Genomic DNA, 15,067 nt, shown 5'->3' with positions numbered 1-15,067 from the left:
TCCAGTATATCACCGCCCAAGATTAAATGAAAATATCCAAGTACTTTCTTTCACCAAGTGAAGATGTTTCATATGGTATGTTTTCTCTCAAGATTCAATTTTTTGAAAATTCTTGAGGTGCGAAGCTAATTGTGTAGAAAATATACGGTCAAATCAATAAAAAAAACTAAAGTGTTAGAAAAAAAATTAATTTTATTCGAAACATTTTCTTTTTTCTTGACAAACAAATTCAATCCAAAGTACTGAGCTTATGATTATTGCTTCTGCTGACCAAATGTACCTTGAAAATCACCATGTATTGTGGCCATCCAAGCAGCTTATAGGCTGGGTTGAGAAAATTCTGAACGATTTCGTGTAGGTCCTAGCCCGCTGCGACATAGCCTCCACCAGAAATTTTTTTTCATACTTATTCTTCTCCACAAATGAACTAATCGCCTTTCCCATACCTCCCAATTCCTTGTGATTGAACGGAGTTACCGGAAAGCTCTCTTTCAGGTAGTAAGCGAAAGCGTTGAACTTATTTGTGGCGACGAGTTGGAAGACGCATCGCTTGGAAACATCATTACGAACTATGAGCAAGTCTTCCTCGTCCTTCGGGTCGTTACGCCAGTAGCCATAGTGACTTTCGGTTCCTCGCTTAACAAAGAGCGTTTGAAACTTTGGAGTATCATAAAAGAACAACCAGTGCCGCAAATAGTCACCAGGGCTTTTATTCTCGACCTTGGAAAATTTTTCATATTCTGTAAAAAAAAAAACAAAAAGCAATAATTCTTGTTTTGTAAGGAAACTGTACAAATAATATTACTTACCACGACCAAATTTATTCAAAATGAAATATTTGTTTTGATAACAGCCATCAGCTGTTTGTTTACATTAATATGAGCGCTGAATTTTTCGAAAGGTTTGTTTGTTTAGTTCTAATTTGAATTGCAACTACTTTTCGAGAGGTTTTATATAAAACTTGTGGTTTACGAAAACTTGTCGTTTACCAAAAATGTATGACAAAACTTGAGTTTTCGATGTAGGTTTCGGCGAAAATCGATATTTTCGTGAAAACCGGGTTTTGGGTTTGGTGTGAAAAGCCTACTATGGTCAGTTTGTTTTGGAGATGTTCTGAAATTTGAGTTAATAAATGTATATCCTATAATAAATAATTATAATTGAAAGTACTTTCTTCTTTTGCAAAAAAATAATGCAATTACTTCGTATATTCACAATTTAGAAAATATTCCAATATTTCTACAACTTACAAATTTATTAACACATCTTTAGCAGGTTTGGTATCATTTATAAGCATTTAACTGCCTCCTGAATATGATTCCTTTTTTTTATTTACACATTCTTTGATTTTTTTTTGAAATTTTTGTAATAAATAAACATTTATCATTATATTATATGTATCGTGTGTTTAATGGCAGGAAAAATTATTTTAATTGTCTTTTAAATTGTTGTTATGAACTTGCTTACACTTACAATATTTTGTATAATGCGTCCATATTTTTTCCAAATTCAATAAAGAGAATATTTCGATTAATTTCTTAAAACAAGGTATTTATTATATTTTAATTTCTTATACCATCATGTTTTCTGCACTGAATGATTTAGAGTACGAGTTCGATTGGGGACAATTCTGTGTGATAACCTGGAACGCATCCAATAGATGACAGATGTCAAAATTTGACATTAAAAATCTCTGGTTCGTAAATTGTAATCGTTCGCTGGTCAAATTTTTATAAACAATTAATATATTTTTAACAATGTACTAAATTTCCTCCCCGTATGTGTGTATAAACTCTCGATATAACCAATAAACATGAGCAGCACCAGTTCCGAATATAATGCCGAACCCCTACAAAGAGAAGTATGTATCTGAAATTCGTTTTTATTGATTTCTCAATAGCCCCGTCTTTAATTTCTTAGCCAATAGTTCAGCGTCCCCGACCACCACCAGAAGCTCTTACCAAGGGTCGAGCAAATCTACGCAAATGGCTAGGTAAGACATTTAGGGTTGTCATAACCGACGGACGTGTACTTACCGGCTTCTTCAACTGCACCGACAAAGACGCTAACGTAGTGCTATCGATGTGCACCGAATACTTGGAAGAAGGAAAAGATGCACGAGTCCTGGGAAATGTAATGATTCCAGGAAAGCACATAGTATCAATATCAGTTGACATGCCTGCCGATCCACCAATGACATCTCAGGAATTAATACAATGACTAGCACGCAATTAGATAAAACTCTTTTCTATTTATTAAACCATTTTAATAACAATTTTAATGTGTTTTAAATAACTTAAACTACAGAACTTTGAACTTTATTTGGCTTTTTCCTTGTGTTCTAGTGGATCAAAACCTTGTTTAACTTTTTCCTTGAATTGTTCGTAGGTTCTTTTACGATCGAAATGTTTGACCCATTGTGATGGACATGAGCTTTCATATAATTTTCTTAAGTCGGCACATATTTTGGGAACAGCTTCACCACTTGTGGACTGATGACCGGGTGCATGAGCATCTAGGCATGCCCAGAAATCATCACGAGCCTTCCAGCATTTTGCTCGTTCGTCTTTTGTTGGGAAACTCATTTTATCAATGGAGGAGCTTTGGAACAACTAGTGGGATAAATGATGTTTTTAAAACTTTAAACTCTGGAAATTATTAATATAAAACTATAAACTATTTTACTTTTGCAATTTTGATCACATAACCTTCTCTATTTACGAAATTCTGGCAGCTGACACTTGAAACTTGACAGCTGGTCTTCAGAGAACAAAAGTGTATGGAAAAAGCTCTGTTTGTTTAAATTTTATTCCATTGTGTGCCACAATTTAAAACCCAGCAAAATTAAAAAAAGGTAACATTTTTCAAAAATTTAAACTTTTGGCAAACAGTAAAAACTTACACAAAATTGTTTTATAGGCTCAACTTTCCATTACCGCAGCACGAATTTCGACTCGCGGTTTTTTTTATTCGATAGATTTGTGCAAATAAATAATAACTATAGCAATTTTAGAGCGAGGAAACATTTATTTCTATTTTTAATTAATTTTTAAAGTTCACTTTTTTCCATACAAAACACTCAAAAATGGTTGATTTTGACATTTCTTCCCTGTTTTTTGTTCAGTGTTGCCATACTTGTTTTTTTTTCTTGGTAATTTCTTTTATTTTAGTGCTCAAATGGAAAAGTACTTTGCATATACCCAAACTCGCACCCACCCCAAATCCTATAGTGACCCCAAGCAGGGGGGTTGCAGGGGCCAGCATGCCCCCCCTTACATACCTAGCTCTTAGTACGCCGTGCTATCAATTAAAAAAAATATGTTTTAGGCTCAAAAAATGCAATACAAAAAAAGTAGGGTTAAGTCCGAAAAAGAAAATATTTTTTTTTATGACTTAAAGTTGTTTCCTCGCCCTTATATTTAAAACATGTTCTATTGAGACCCCTACCTAACGGTAAAAAAAATCAGAAGGAAATTCGTGCTGTGGTAATGGAAAGTCACCCCGTTTTATATTTTGAAGTATGTGCCATTTGAAGAAAATAACGCACTTCACAAGCATTTAAACCTTACTCATTTGTATGCCTATTACTTTTGTAGTCTTTGAAAAAAGGTTATTTTGTAAGGGGTAAGTTATAGCTATCATTGAAATCGATCCGAAAAAATATTTGAATCGATATTTGACGGTGTTTTCTTTTGATTAGAAATGAAAATTATATACTGATCAATCGGAAATCATACAAAGAATTTGTTTTGAGAAAAAAAGTGTAATTACGTATTTATTTTTCTCCAAAAATGTTTTCTTCTATTTTCCGGACGGAAATTCATTTTCCTGATCAGCTGATACTTTTATGTTCAAAAGTGAAACGAATGCTTCCACTGAATTGTAGTCCAATTTCACACAACTCCAATTACAGATTTCTGTCAGTAAAAATATTTCGGTGGCTTTCAATCACGATATTTTGTTCACAGACATACATTTTTAATGAAAGCTATAAACAACTTGTCAAACAATTCCAATGTTTGTTTTCAATGATTAAAAACCAATGATAGCTATAACTGGCGCCTAATAATGGGTCAAATTTAAGACCCATTTTTTGTAGGGTTCGTGGGAAGTACTTCATTTAGAGTTTAGCAGAAACTGTTGAAACCACAAAAGTTGGAAAGGGTGATTTATTATGTACTAAACTACTTAAAAATAAATATAATTGATCATCCACACTTACACACTACACTGAAAACAGGATAAAAACCTTGTAACCCGGGAACATCTCTGAAAATACAGTTTATTTATTTATTAATTATTATTCTATCAATAATAAGCAATTTATGTACATTTATTTATGTACCTTAATACTTTGTACTTACCTTTGCGACTTCGCTCATTTTAAAGTTTTATGTTGTTTTCTATAATTCCTTCCTTATCGCCGCTCTTAATAAAGTGATATATTTTGACGTTTAATGTGAAAAGTAATCGACTTTTAGAGATACAGAAACCCATTTTATCGCATTTTTCCAGTATTTCTATTCCGTTTGTTCCAGTCGATAAAGTTATCGCCTGTCAAAGTTACAGAAACCCGATTATGCGATAAAATGATTTTTTTTTCAATTCTCACCGTTTCTCGACAAGTTTTATCGCTTCGCAAGTTACAGAACATGGGTCCTGCATCTAATGTTGGTCTTAATAAAACGTTGATAACATTCTAACAAAAGGTTAAAGATGGATAAGAAACGTTTTCAACAATCATCTTTATTTTCAACTTCAAACATGGCTAAACGTTTAAGACTTTTAAAAATATAACTTTAAAATATAAAAATTAATTGAAAAAAGAAAATAATAACAAAATTTAAAATAAAAACTTTAAAACATTTGTTATTTAATGATGATAAGTTTTTAAACCAGAAAAGCGTTCTTTGACTGATAATATAAAATAAATTTGTTTATATTTTTTTGTAAAATAAAATATTAATTTAATAAAATAGAGTTTTAATTTTAAGAAAGCTTAAAATCGATGGGTGTTTTTATTTTTTCTTATTTTAGTTTATAGTTGCCTAGATAATGCTTCTGGGTATGAAAATTAAAAAAGGAAAAGAGGGGAGGTCTGTTCCTCTGAGGTGGCTTTTTTTATTATATTCTTTTTTTTTAAAGATATGTAACAGAAGATGCATATAAGAAAATAAATCATATTCTTATTATATTCTGGTATTCAAAAATTACACGAATTTTGAATAAGAAATAAATACATTTTTATTTAATTGATAAGAAAAAGGTTTTAAAAGTAAAAAAAAGATAAATGGAGTTTAAGAAACTGTATATTATTATTAGCTTTACGAATTCCATCTTTAAAGTGCCTTGCACATGAGAGCGAACAACGAATGGACGAAAATGTGATTTTACACATTTCAAAAAGTCAATTCCAAACAAAAACACATCTAAATTATATAAAAACAATTGACACCAATGTAAGCATAACAAAATTTGCTTTTTGTTCTGTAAAACAAGAAAATTTTGTAATAACAATTTGGTAGTATCGAAGTGTGGTTACTACGAACTGTCAAACTTTATTCGCGTTTCACATACCATCCACACTGCAACGAATAAATTGTTCGCGCCCAACGTAACCTCAAAACTATACCACTCTTGTTTTGTTTTTATGCGAAAGATCATGGCTGAGACAAGTATAGAAAAAAGGGTAATCGTAAATTGACAGTTTGTCTCTGTCTCCGAATAGAAAAAAAGCTCATGTGAAAGAAAAGTCAAAATGTACGAACATCCACTGATCGCAGTTCGTAGCTCATGTTCAAGATGCTTAAAGTCTGAAACCAATTGTGGAGCATTGACATAAACCTTCATCTATAACATAATAAAAAAAAAATGTAAAGATGCTCAATCTCGGGATATAATATGTGTTTTTTTTTTAAACACTGAATTGTGACTGCAAAATTTTCACCATTTTTGTAAGGAATTAAAAACATATGTTTTAGTAATGTTAAGTTATTGGAAAACAGTTTATGTAAACAAATTCATAACGGTTCAATAGGGCATATCTAGGAATATTCTTTTTCGTGATTTGGGGCTTGTTGCCACACCATAAAATGATGAACAAATAAAACTGTTCAGCAAAGTCAAGGTTCTTGCACATGAGAGCGAACAACGAATGAACGAATGGACGAACAAACGCGATTTTAAACATTTCAAAAAGTCAATTTGAAACAAAATACCTTTAAATCATAAGAAACAAATTGACGACTATGTTAGGATAATACAATTTACATTTTGTTCTCTATAGTAAGACAATTTTGTAAATTTTTTTTAATTCAACCGAAAGATGATCTTTATTACTCTATGATTTATTAATTTTCTGCACACCTTCATTTAATGCTTTCTGTAAAAATCTTTGAAATCAGAATTATATCTTTACAATACAAAATATAAATCGTGATGAACTTATACCATGCCTGAGGAGTTTTCAGTAGACAATAATGATTTTGGTAGTTTTTTTTAATATGAACTTTAAGTAGAGGTTTGTGAAGTAAAGTTCTGAATTTGCAATTTATGACACATTTGTTTCCATGCGGTCTACGTGACCCAGCCGTATTAGTCGCTGGACTTTTAACCTTCTGGCTAAGTCTACGTCGCTGTACAGCCCGTACAGCTCGTCGATCCATCTTCTCCTCCACTCCCTTTCGACACGAAGAACTTTTCTCTCGAACCGACCCAAGGTTCTTTCATCCCCTTTTGTCATAGTCCATGCTTCTACACCGTATAGGAGGACGGGGATGATGAGGGTCTTAAATAGCGACATTTTGGTCCCTCGAGAGAGGACTTTACTACTCAATTGCTTTCTTAGCCCAAAGAAACAGCGGTTAGCAAGAGTTATTCTGCGTTTGATCTGAGCGCTGGTGTTGTTTTCTGCGTTTACAGCGGAGCCTAGGTAGACGAAGTCCTTGACTGCCTCAAAGTTACGTCCGTCGATGGTGACGTTTTGACAGAGACGTCGGTGTTGTATGTACTTTCTTGACGGCAGTATATACTTTGTTTTGAACTCATTAACCATTGAACCCATTTTGGCCGCCTCTGCCTCAATACTCACAAGAGCCCCATTGACATCACGCTGAGTTATTCCGATTATGTCAATGTCATCAGCATATGCTATTAATTGGACAGACTTTTGAAAGATAGTGCCTCTAGTGTTGACGTGTGAGCTCTGCACTATTCTTTCAAGCACGATGTTTAAAAAATCACATGACAGCGCATCACCTTGTCTAAATCCTTTTTTGACATCAAAAGGTTCTTTAAAGTTGTTTCCAACCTTTATGGAGCTGCGTGAATTCTCCATGGTCATCCTGCACGAGTTTGGCAGGGATGCCAAAACTAGACTTGGAGCTAAACAGCTCGTCCCTGTCAAGGGCGGTTTCAGACTTTTCATCAGGGGGGTTCACACTCTTAGATGAGTGTAAGTAAGAGTAAAGACTCACCGCTTAAAAATGTTCTTTAATTCTTTGTAAAGTAGGCTAACAAAATTTAATAATTGCTTAAATGACGACTTTAGTTATCAAATTATTTAAGAACACTGTTGTCCAGCAAGGTATGGTCTGGATGACTAATTACATAGAAAGCATTCCAAGATTATAACAGTTTTCTAAATATGCCATATTTAAGAAAAATTTAAAATACAATAGTTTAGAGGGTTTTTGGTGCATTTCGCGCAGAAATGTAGGAAATTGATTTGATACGTTACTTTTTTCTAAAAATACAATACACTTTTCTTGTTTTCATTTCTTTTAATGCAAAAATTCAAAAGTTAAGAAAATTATTTAAAAAACATTTCAAAAAGTCAATTTGAAACAAAACACATTTAAATCATAAGAAACCAATTGACGATTATGTTAGGATACAAAATTTGCATTTTGTTCTCTATAATAAGATAATTTTGTAAAAACAATTTAGTAGTATCAAAGTGCAGTGTGTTTGCTACGAACTGACAATCTCTATTCGCGTTCCACATACAATCCACATTGCAACGGATAAATTGTTCGCGCTCAACTTAACCTCAAAATTATACCCCACTTGTTTTGTTTGTTGAAAAGGGTAATTATAAATTGACAAATTGTCGCTGTATACGAATAGAAATAAAACTCATGTGAAAGAAAAGTCAAAATATTCGAACATCCACAGTTTGCAGCTCGTAGCTCATGTGCAAGATGCTTAATGTAGCTTCCGAACAAATCACACTTTTTATAGGTTGTTTTTAAAAAACCTTTTACAATTCGAATAAAAACGTTATATGTTTTTTTTTCTTAAATAAAATTCGTGACTTTTTCCACACACAATACCTTTTTTCAATATCTGTTTTAATATTTTCAGTATCTTATTTATTTTTCAAAAATTCGTCATAAGTTGTAAGCTTTCACCTGCCCTATATTAATATATGAATGCTGCAGATTTTTTGTCAAATAGTTCTTTGCGTAAAAACTCGTTGTTTAAAAGCATGGTTATTATGAATTTGAGATGGTTTAAATTGAATTCGGGATCACTAACAAAAAAATTGCTCTAAAATGAATTATTCTAAACATAAAGGAATTATGTTCAAGGTGTTCAAAAGTTTTAGATTGAGAATTAAATACACATAAGTTAACTCATACCATAAGTTATAACTAATGAGCATTTGCAAAAATTAAGTGAGACACTAAAATGATTTAACCTTTGAGAACCCTAATTGTACATCCAGTAGATTTAGGGTACGTTGACAAGAAATGCTCAAGTTATGTAAGTTCCAGTTGGAAACCTTTCTATAATTTGGTATTACAAACTGTAGGTCAACAAAATTTACGTATACATTTTATGAATCATTATAAAAGTAAAATGCCATAATAAACTAATTGGTTATAGTTAATATAGTATAATTTAGCTAAAGAAACGTTTGTGGTACGATTATTTCCCATAATTGAAGGTGCCATAAATAAAAAGAAACGTTCTCTTTGTAGCACTCTCCCGTAACATGCGTCACTCAGCATCATTCGATTTATTAAATCCACAATCGATCTCTTTTTGTAAATGTATATAGAAACAAATATGTAGCTACTTAAACTTATGTTAATAAATCCTTTAGCAACAATAAACACATGTAATAACGCCATAAATTTGAATCTTCAATCTAACAGATGTTGCATTGCATTTATTCTCATCATCAAGAACTAAAGCATTTTTGTTGTTTCTGAAGACAATGCATCATAAACAATAGCTGTATACAATATACATGTTAACCATAATGACGTAGATAAACTTATGTACATGAAGCTTTAAGATCCAAACAATACAATGCTCTTCACCCCATCTTTTTACGTCAAAATGTACCTAGGCCAACCTTAACATTTGGTCTAGGTACCTATACGAATAAAACAAGACAGACGACCACATCAGGGTAATGCGGCACAAGTTCAAAACAACAAATGCATTTTCAAAGATTACATCAATTTTTGTGGCCTAGGATAACGAATGTGACGGCGGCGCTGGCTATGGCGTTGTTGGCGCATTGCGTTGCGTTTGCCGCTTTGGAATTGTGGCATTGTACTGACTGACGTTGACAACTTAGAGGCGGACGAAAAATTTTGTGGTTTCTTTTTTAACTTGAAAGGGGAGGTAAGTTTAATTGAAATGCGTGTACCTTACCTACCTACCTAGAATATTAGCACCTACGAGTTTAGTGCTTTTACCCACAACTATGTTAAAACGTAGTTTGAATGGTTAAAATTTAATTGTGAGAAATTAGTTTTAGGGTCAATGGCAATGGTATGCCGCAGAACTTTACTTATAACTTATGTTAGTAAGCTCTATTATAGATATAAAAGAACCATTGTTCATAATCGAGTTGCCTTACCCAAAAGTTATCGTAGAACCTGTGGCTTTTGAAAACATTTTGGCATTACATTGTCTAAAAAGGTTTACAAATTTAAATATCAATCATAAAATTGATTTGATCTTTCAAGAAACCAATCAACACTTTGTTTACATTTCATTTTGGTGCGAACTTAATTTTTTTTGATAAAAACTAGGTTACGAAATTTGAAGAAATCCGTTCTTCAATTCAGTAGTGAAAAAATGTTCTTACAAAAATCAGAAAATAAAAAAATAATATTAGTAACCAAAGAAAGCTCTTATAACAACTATTTATTACATTTTAAAAAGCAAATTTTTAAAATTAACAAAGTAAATAAAATTCTCATTTATGCTCAAAGGGGAGAAAAAAAATCAATTTAAAAAAGTTGCATCATGTATTTAAAATATTACGTATTTACGATATTAAAATAGTCCTGGGCGATTTTAATGCCAAGCTAGGAAGGGAAGACATCTTTGGTGGAATAATCGGGAAGAGCAGCCTGCACGAGAACACTTCCGACAACGGATTCAGGCTCATAGATTTTGCTGCGGGGCGAAACGTCATGGTAACCAGTACGCGTTTTCCACACCTCAACATCCACAAAGGAACTTGGACTTCTCCAGATCAATCTACCGTCAACCAGATTGACAATATTGCGATCGACGCCAGACATGCTTCCAGCATCATGGATATACGAACTTTCCGAGCAGCTAACATCCAATTGGACCACTACCTCGTTGTAGCCAAGGTAACACTTCGGATTTCCAGACCCAAGGCAAAACAGGGAGATGCTGGGAGAAGATATAACGTCGAACGGCTACAATCGCCAGAGATCGCCAAATCCTTTTCCGATCAAGTTACAAGTAACCTCTCTTGAAGTTTTCTGCCGCCAACACAATGTATCGGAAACCAGTGGCAACATTGCCAAGAGGCAATCAGAGAATCCGCCTCTGAGGTGCTGGGTTTCAAGCAGCCACCAACAAGGAACCCGTGGTTTGATGAGGAATGTCGGCAGGCAAATGCAGCCAAACAATAGGCAAAGCGGTGCTGTATAAAAGGACGAGAGCTGCTCATGAGCTCTATGAGCAGAAGAGGCGAGAGGAACGCCGACTTCTCAGAAGGAAAAAGAGAGGGCATGAGAAGCGTGCGGTCTAAGATGTTGAGAGGTTTACAAGCAGGCAGGCAGGATGATCCATTCAACATAGACGACGAAAGCCAACAATCCCGTCCTCCCAACATAGACTTAGACTTAGGCTTGAATGCCCAGCTCTTTAAAGCAGATGTAGATTAGTTTTTTAAGAGCATGCACCAACTTATCTGTAAGATATGGTCGGAAGAAAGCATGCCCGATGAATGGAACCTCAGTATTGTTTGCCCGATCCTGAAAAAAAATCTTTTCTGCCGTAATATGTGAACGTCTAAAGCCCATCGTCAACAACCTGATAGGTCCTTATCAGTGTGGTTTTAGACCAGGAAAGACCACAGTTGATCAAATATTCACATTATGGCAGATCCTGGAAAAAACTCAAGAACACCAAATCGACACCCACCATCTTTCATCGATTTCAAGGCCGCATATGACAGCATCTACGGGAACGAGCTGTATAGAGCCATGTCTAGTTTTGGCATCCCTGCCAAACTCGTCCGTTTGTGCAGGATGACCATGGAGAATTCACGCTTCTTCATAAAGGTTGGAAACAACTTAACAGAACCTTTGGATGTCAAAAAAGGTTTTAGACAAGGTGTTGCGCTGTCATGTGATTTTTTTAACATCGTGCTTGAAACAATAGTGCAGAACTCTCACGTCAACACTAGAGACACTATCTTTCAAAAGTCTGTCCAATTACTAGCATATGCTGATGACATTGACATAATCGGAACAACTCAGCGTGGTGTCAATGGGGCTTTTGTGAGTATTGAGGCAAAGAGGGCAAAAATGGGTTTAACGGTTAATGAGGGCAAAACAAAGTACATGCTGTCGTCAAGAAAGGACATACAACACCGAAGTCTTGGTCAAAACGTCACCATCGACAGACGTAACTTTGGGGTAGTCAAGGACTTCGTCTAGATAGGCTCCGCTGTAAACGCAGAAAACAACACCAGCGCTCAGATCAAACGCAGAATAACTCTTGTTAGCCGCTGTTTCCTTGTACTAAGAAAGCAATTGAGTAGTAAAGTCCTCTCTCGAGGGCCCAAAATGTTATATAAGACCCTTTTCATCCCCGTCGTGCTATACGGTGCAGAAGTATGGACTATGACAAAAGCGGATGAAAGCACCTTGGGTCGCTTCGAGAGAAAAATTCTTCGTGTGATCTGCGGTCCCGTATGCATCGAAGGGGAGTGGAGGAGAAGATGGAACGACGAACTGTACGGGCTGTACAGCGACGTAGACTTAGCCAAAGGGTAAAAGTCTAACGAATACGTCCACCCACAGGACAGCGCAGTACAGGAAGACCGCGGATCAGGTGGCGCGCACAAGAGGAAGGTGACCTTCGCTTGGAGTGCGAAACTGGAGACATCTAGCTAAGGACCGAGCTAGATGGAGATGTTTGTTGGGTGAGGTCCTAGTTCACACAGGACTGTAGCGCCACCTTAAGTAAGTAAGTATAAGTAATTAAGTAAGAAATCAATTTTCAAGTTTCTTCAAATTCAACCATGTGTTGAATCAGCTGTTCTGTCAGATACCTACATACCCCAGAAATGCTTGGATACCTTTGGATTCCTTTTTTGACATCTCAGCTGTCTTTGATCAGCTATTATTCTACACGTAGAACACTAACAAAAAGGTATGCAGATACCCTATCTGTCTGAGATTGAATGCAGCCATTTGACCTTTCTTTGGATCCCGTTAGCGCGTTGAAAAACAGGCCTGTTGTTAAAATCGATATTTTGACAGATCTGTTGTTCATAATCTGCTATAAGTCCACACTCACAATTATTTTTCTTGAATATAATTGTGGAATATTATACCTTTTTAAGTTAAGTAAATTTTTTTGAGTTTCAGAAGTTCAGTTGACGGAAATATAAAATTTAAAACAAATTTTCGTCAAGGTTAATTGTAAAATGAACATTTTTATTATTGTGTGTTCAGTGGAATGTAACTGTTGTTCAATGTCATTATGTAGTAAGAGAATACAAAGTTAAAGAGTACATTTCTGTTGATAGGTTGTTAAAAAAAACTGAAACTTTAGCTGTTTTTAGCCTCTTCGTTCATCATGATACCATTTCTGTAACAGTTGATTTTTTCAAAGTTAAAATTTGAATCGCTGATTTTCTGTAATCGGTTTCTTAATTAAAAACATATATTTCAATCTTATTGGTACCTCTTTTTAGGGTTTATGGTCGTATTATATACGCTATGTTGTTATATTTGAAATGCAAATAAAAAGCATTCAGAAACATTTAACATACGCATTGAGCTAGATATCGTACTTCTTATTCTTACTTGTTTCTTAACATAAACATAGCCCATATAACTATTGGAAGATTTTGAAATTTTGACTTGTAACTTTGGTAACTTAGACATTGTAAACAAAATTAGATACAACAAAACATGAACCCGTAGCTATAGTCAAACAAAAATTCCCATATTCAATGGATACCATTGTTACCCCCTTTAAAATTCGTGTAGGTATATATATTGTGACCATCAATAGAGGTACCTATTGTAAGTTCGTTGATGTATCTACAAAATAACTTATGTACGCAACTTCTAAATGTTTAATCGTTAAGTGTTTGAGCAAAAATATATTTTCTGCAAAGTCTGACTAATAGTTTAGATTGGCTTAAAGTCATATAAAAGCCAAGCCATTGCTATTGTACAGCATCAGTTTACGATTTGAATCTCTTGGATTAACATTAACTCCTGTAATATTATATAAACTTCTATAACTATTATAAAAGTAGAAATGAAGTGCTTTGTAAGTCATCATCATATTCCTTCAAAAGATTCTGTTAAATAAGTTAAATTTTGTTTGTGTTAAGCCTATCTTCGCCATCCTAATTGTGGCTGTATTGGTGGTAAATGCTGAACAATCAGGAGCAGATTCTAGCGCATCCGCTTCAGGACTCGAAATAGTATCTGAGAATCAGCAGAAAAAACAGGAAAAACGTGGAATTGACTATAATACTCTTGGCGGATACACTAGTGGATTGGGTGTTGATGGAAACCTAGGTGGACTTGGATACAATGGCATTCCTGGATATAATAGCGGAGTTGGCTTAACTGGCACAATTGGAGGTTACAACAGTGGATATTACAATCCATATAGCCCCATACCTAGAGTAGCTGGCCTTAGCGGTGAGTGGTATATTTTAAGCACTTTCTCGTTTCAGTATTTGAGCTTTGATTTTTTGTGTATAGGTATTTCCAGTTACAACAATCCAGGATATTACAGAAGTGGATACAATACAGGATATAATGGTTATAGTGGTTATACCGGATACAATGGTGCATATGGATACCCAACAGCTGGATATAGTGGTTCTAGATTAGCAAGCCCGTATACCCGTCAAAGTTATTACAATTCATATCCATCAAGTTATTACAACAGCCAACTTGGGAGTAGTATTGTAGGCGGTGGGTTGGGACTAGGTGTTGGTCCTACTCCAGTTCCAGTTGTTGCAGGTGGCGGCTATCAATATGGACCTGGGATTTCAGGAGGAATATACTAAACTGATTTCTTTTAAAAGAACAAAAAATTGGACAATTTATTAAAATAAAATTTTTTTTATAAAGAAACATTTTACAGATAGTTAAACAATCGTTGTTTTTTTTGTATGAGTAGTCAAATATTCAACTGTGATTTTCTATTTTAATGAATTAATTCAGCCATTAACAGTGTAATGATAAGTTGTATGACATCTAATATGCCAGAATAAGCATACACTTCATACTCCATAAAATTAAAAAGCAAAGCCGACGCTTTAACTCTACATATCAGTGAAATTGAAATGTTTAAAAGGCCAACATTTTAAACCTTTTTTTCGTTTTCCTACCAAGTAATTTACTAATTGCGTTTTATTAAAAAACGTGTATCCAAATAAAAAGTGACAGATCTTGAAAATAAACCAAGCAAAACGTCGAAACGGAAATGAAATCTCCAACTTTTGACTGGACCATTCTATCCACTGCTCTTATAAGAATAATTTTACAGATATCATATGGATTTAGCAAATAGCCAAAAGTTA

At 34.3% G+C, this 15,067-nt stretch overlaps 3 protein-coding genes across 3 annotated transcripts; 2 read left to right on the top strand and 1 right to left on the bottom strand.

The window, feature by feature from the left end:
* The first annotated feature begins 1,672 nt into the window (after positions 1–1,672).
* LOC129945784 (N-alpha-acetyltransferase 38, NatC auxiliary subunit) lies at positions 1,673–2,275 on the top strand. Its single transcript, XM_056055705.1, has 2 exons — positions 1,673–1,861; positions 1,921–2,275. Exons 1-2 carry the CDS (start codon positions 1,814–1,816, stop codon positions 2,218–2,220), a joined length of 348 nt encoding a protein of 115 aa, XP_055911680.1. The 5' UTR covers positions 1,673–1,813; the 3' UTR covers positions 2,221–2,275.
* On the bottom strand, positions 2,232–2,820 carry LOC129945786 (cytochrome c oxidase assembly factor 6 homolog). Its single transcript, XM_056055706.1, has 2 exons — positions 2,686–2,820; positions 2,232–2,612 (listed from the first exon to the last, which is right to left on the bottom strand). The coding sequence occupies exon 2, from the start codon at positions 2,583–2,585 to the stop codon at positions 2,319–2,321; it is 267 nt and encodes an 88-aa protein (XP_055911681.1). The 5' UTR covers positions 2,586–2,612; positions 2,686–2,820; the 3' UTR covers positions 2,232–2,318.
* A 10,828-nt stretch (positions 2,821–13,648) lies between these two features.
* On the top strand, positions 13,649–14,640 carry LOC129946085 (uncharacterized). The gene is made up of 3 exons (XM_056056115.1): positions 13,649–13,797; positions 13,862–14,177; positions 14,241–14,640. Exons 1-3 carry the CDS (start codon positions 13,786–13,788, stop codon positions 14,549–14,551), a joined length of 639 nt encoding a protein of 212 aa, XP_055912090.1. The 5' UTR covers positions 13,649–13,785; the 3' UTR covers positions 14,552–14,640.
* The last annotated feature ends 427 nt before the right edge of the window (positions 14,641–15,067 follow it).

The sequence above is a fragment of the Eupeodes corollae genome, chromosome 2 (assembly GCF_945859685.1).
Source record: "Eupeodes corollae chromosome 2, idEupCoro1.1, whole genome shotgun sequence".
In the NCBI taxonomy this organism is placed as follows: domain Eukaryota; kingdom Metazoa; phylum Arthropoda; class Insecta; order Diptera; family Syrphidae; genus Eupeodes; species Eupeodes corollae.
The sequence above is the reverse complement of the archived record's forward strand: the minus strand, read 5'-3'. Positions and strand labels throughout refer to the sequence as shown.

Excerpts from the sequence above, each read along its gene's own strand:
- LOC129945784 (XM_056055705.1), top strand. The coding sequence starts at position 1,814 with ATGAGCAGCACCAGTTCCGAATATAATGCCGAACCCCTACAAAGAGAA. Across the intron at positions 1,862-1,920 it reads CCGAACCCCTACAAAGAGAA|CCAATAGTTCAGCGTCCCCG; the intron begins GTATGTATCTGA and ends TTAATTTCTTAG.
- LOC129945786 (XM_056055706.1), bottom strand. The coding sequence starts at position 2,585 with ATGAGTTTCCCAACAAAAGACGAACGAGCAAAATGCTGGAAGGCTCGT.
- LOC129946085 (XM_056056115.1), top strand. Across the intron at positions 14,178-14,240 it reads TAGAGTAGCTGGCCTTAGCG|GTATTTCCAGTTACAACAAT; the intron begins GTGAGTGGTATA and ends TTTTGTGTATAG.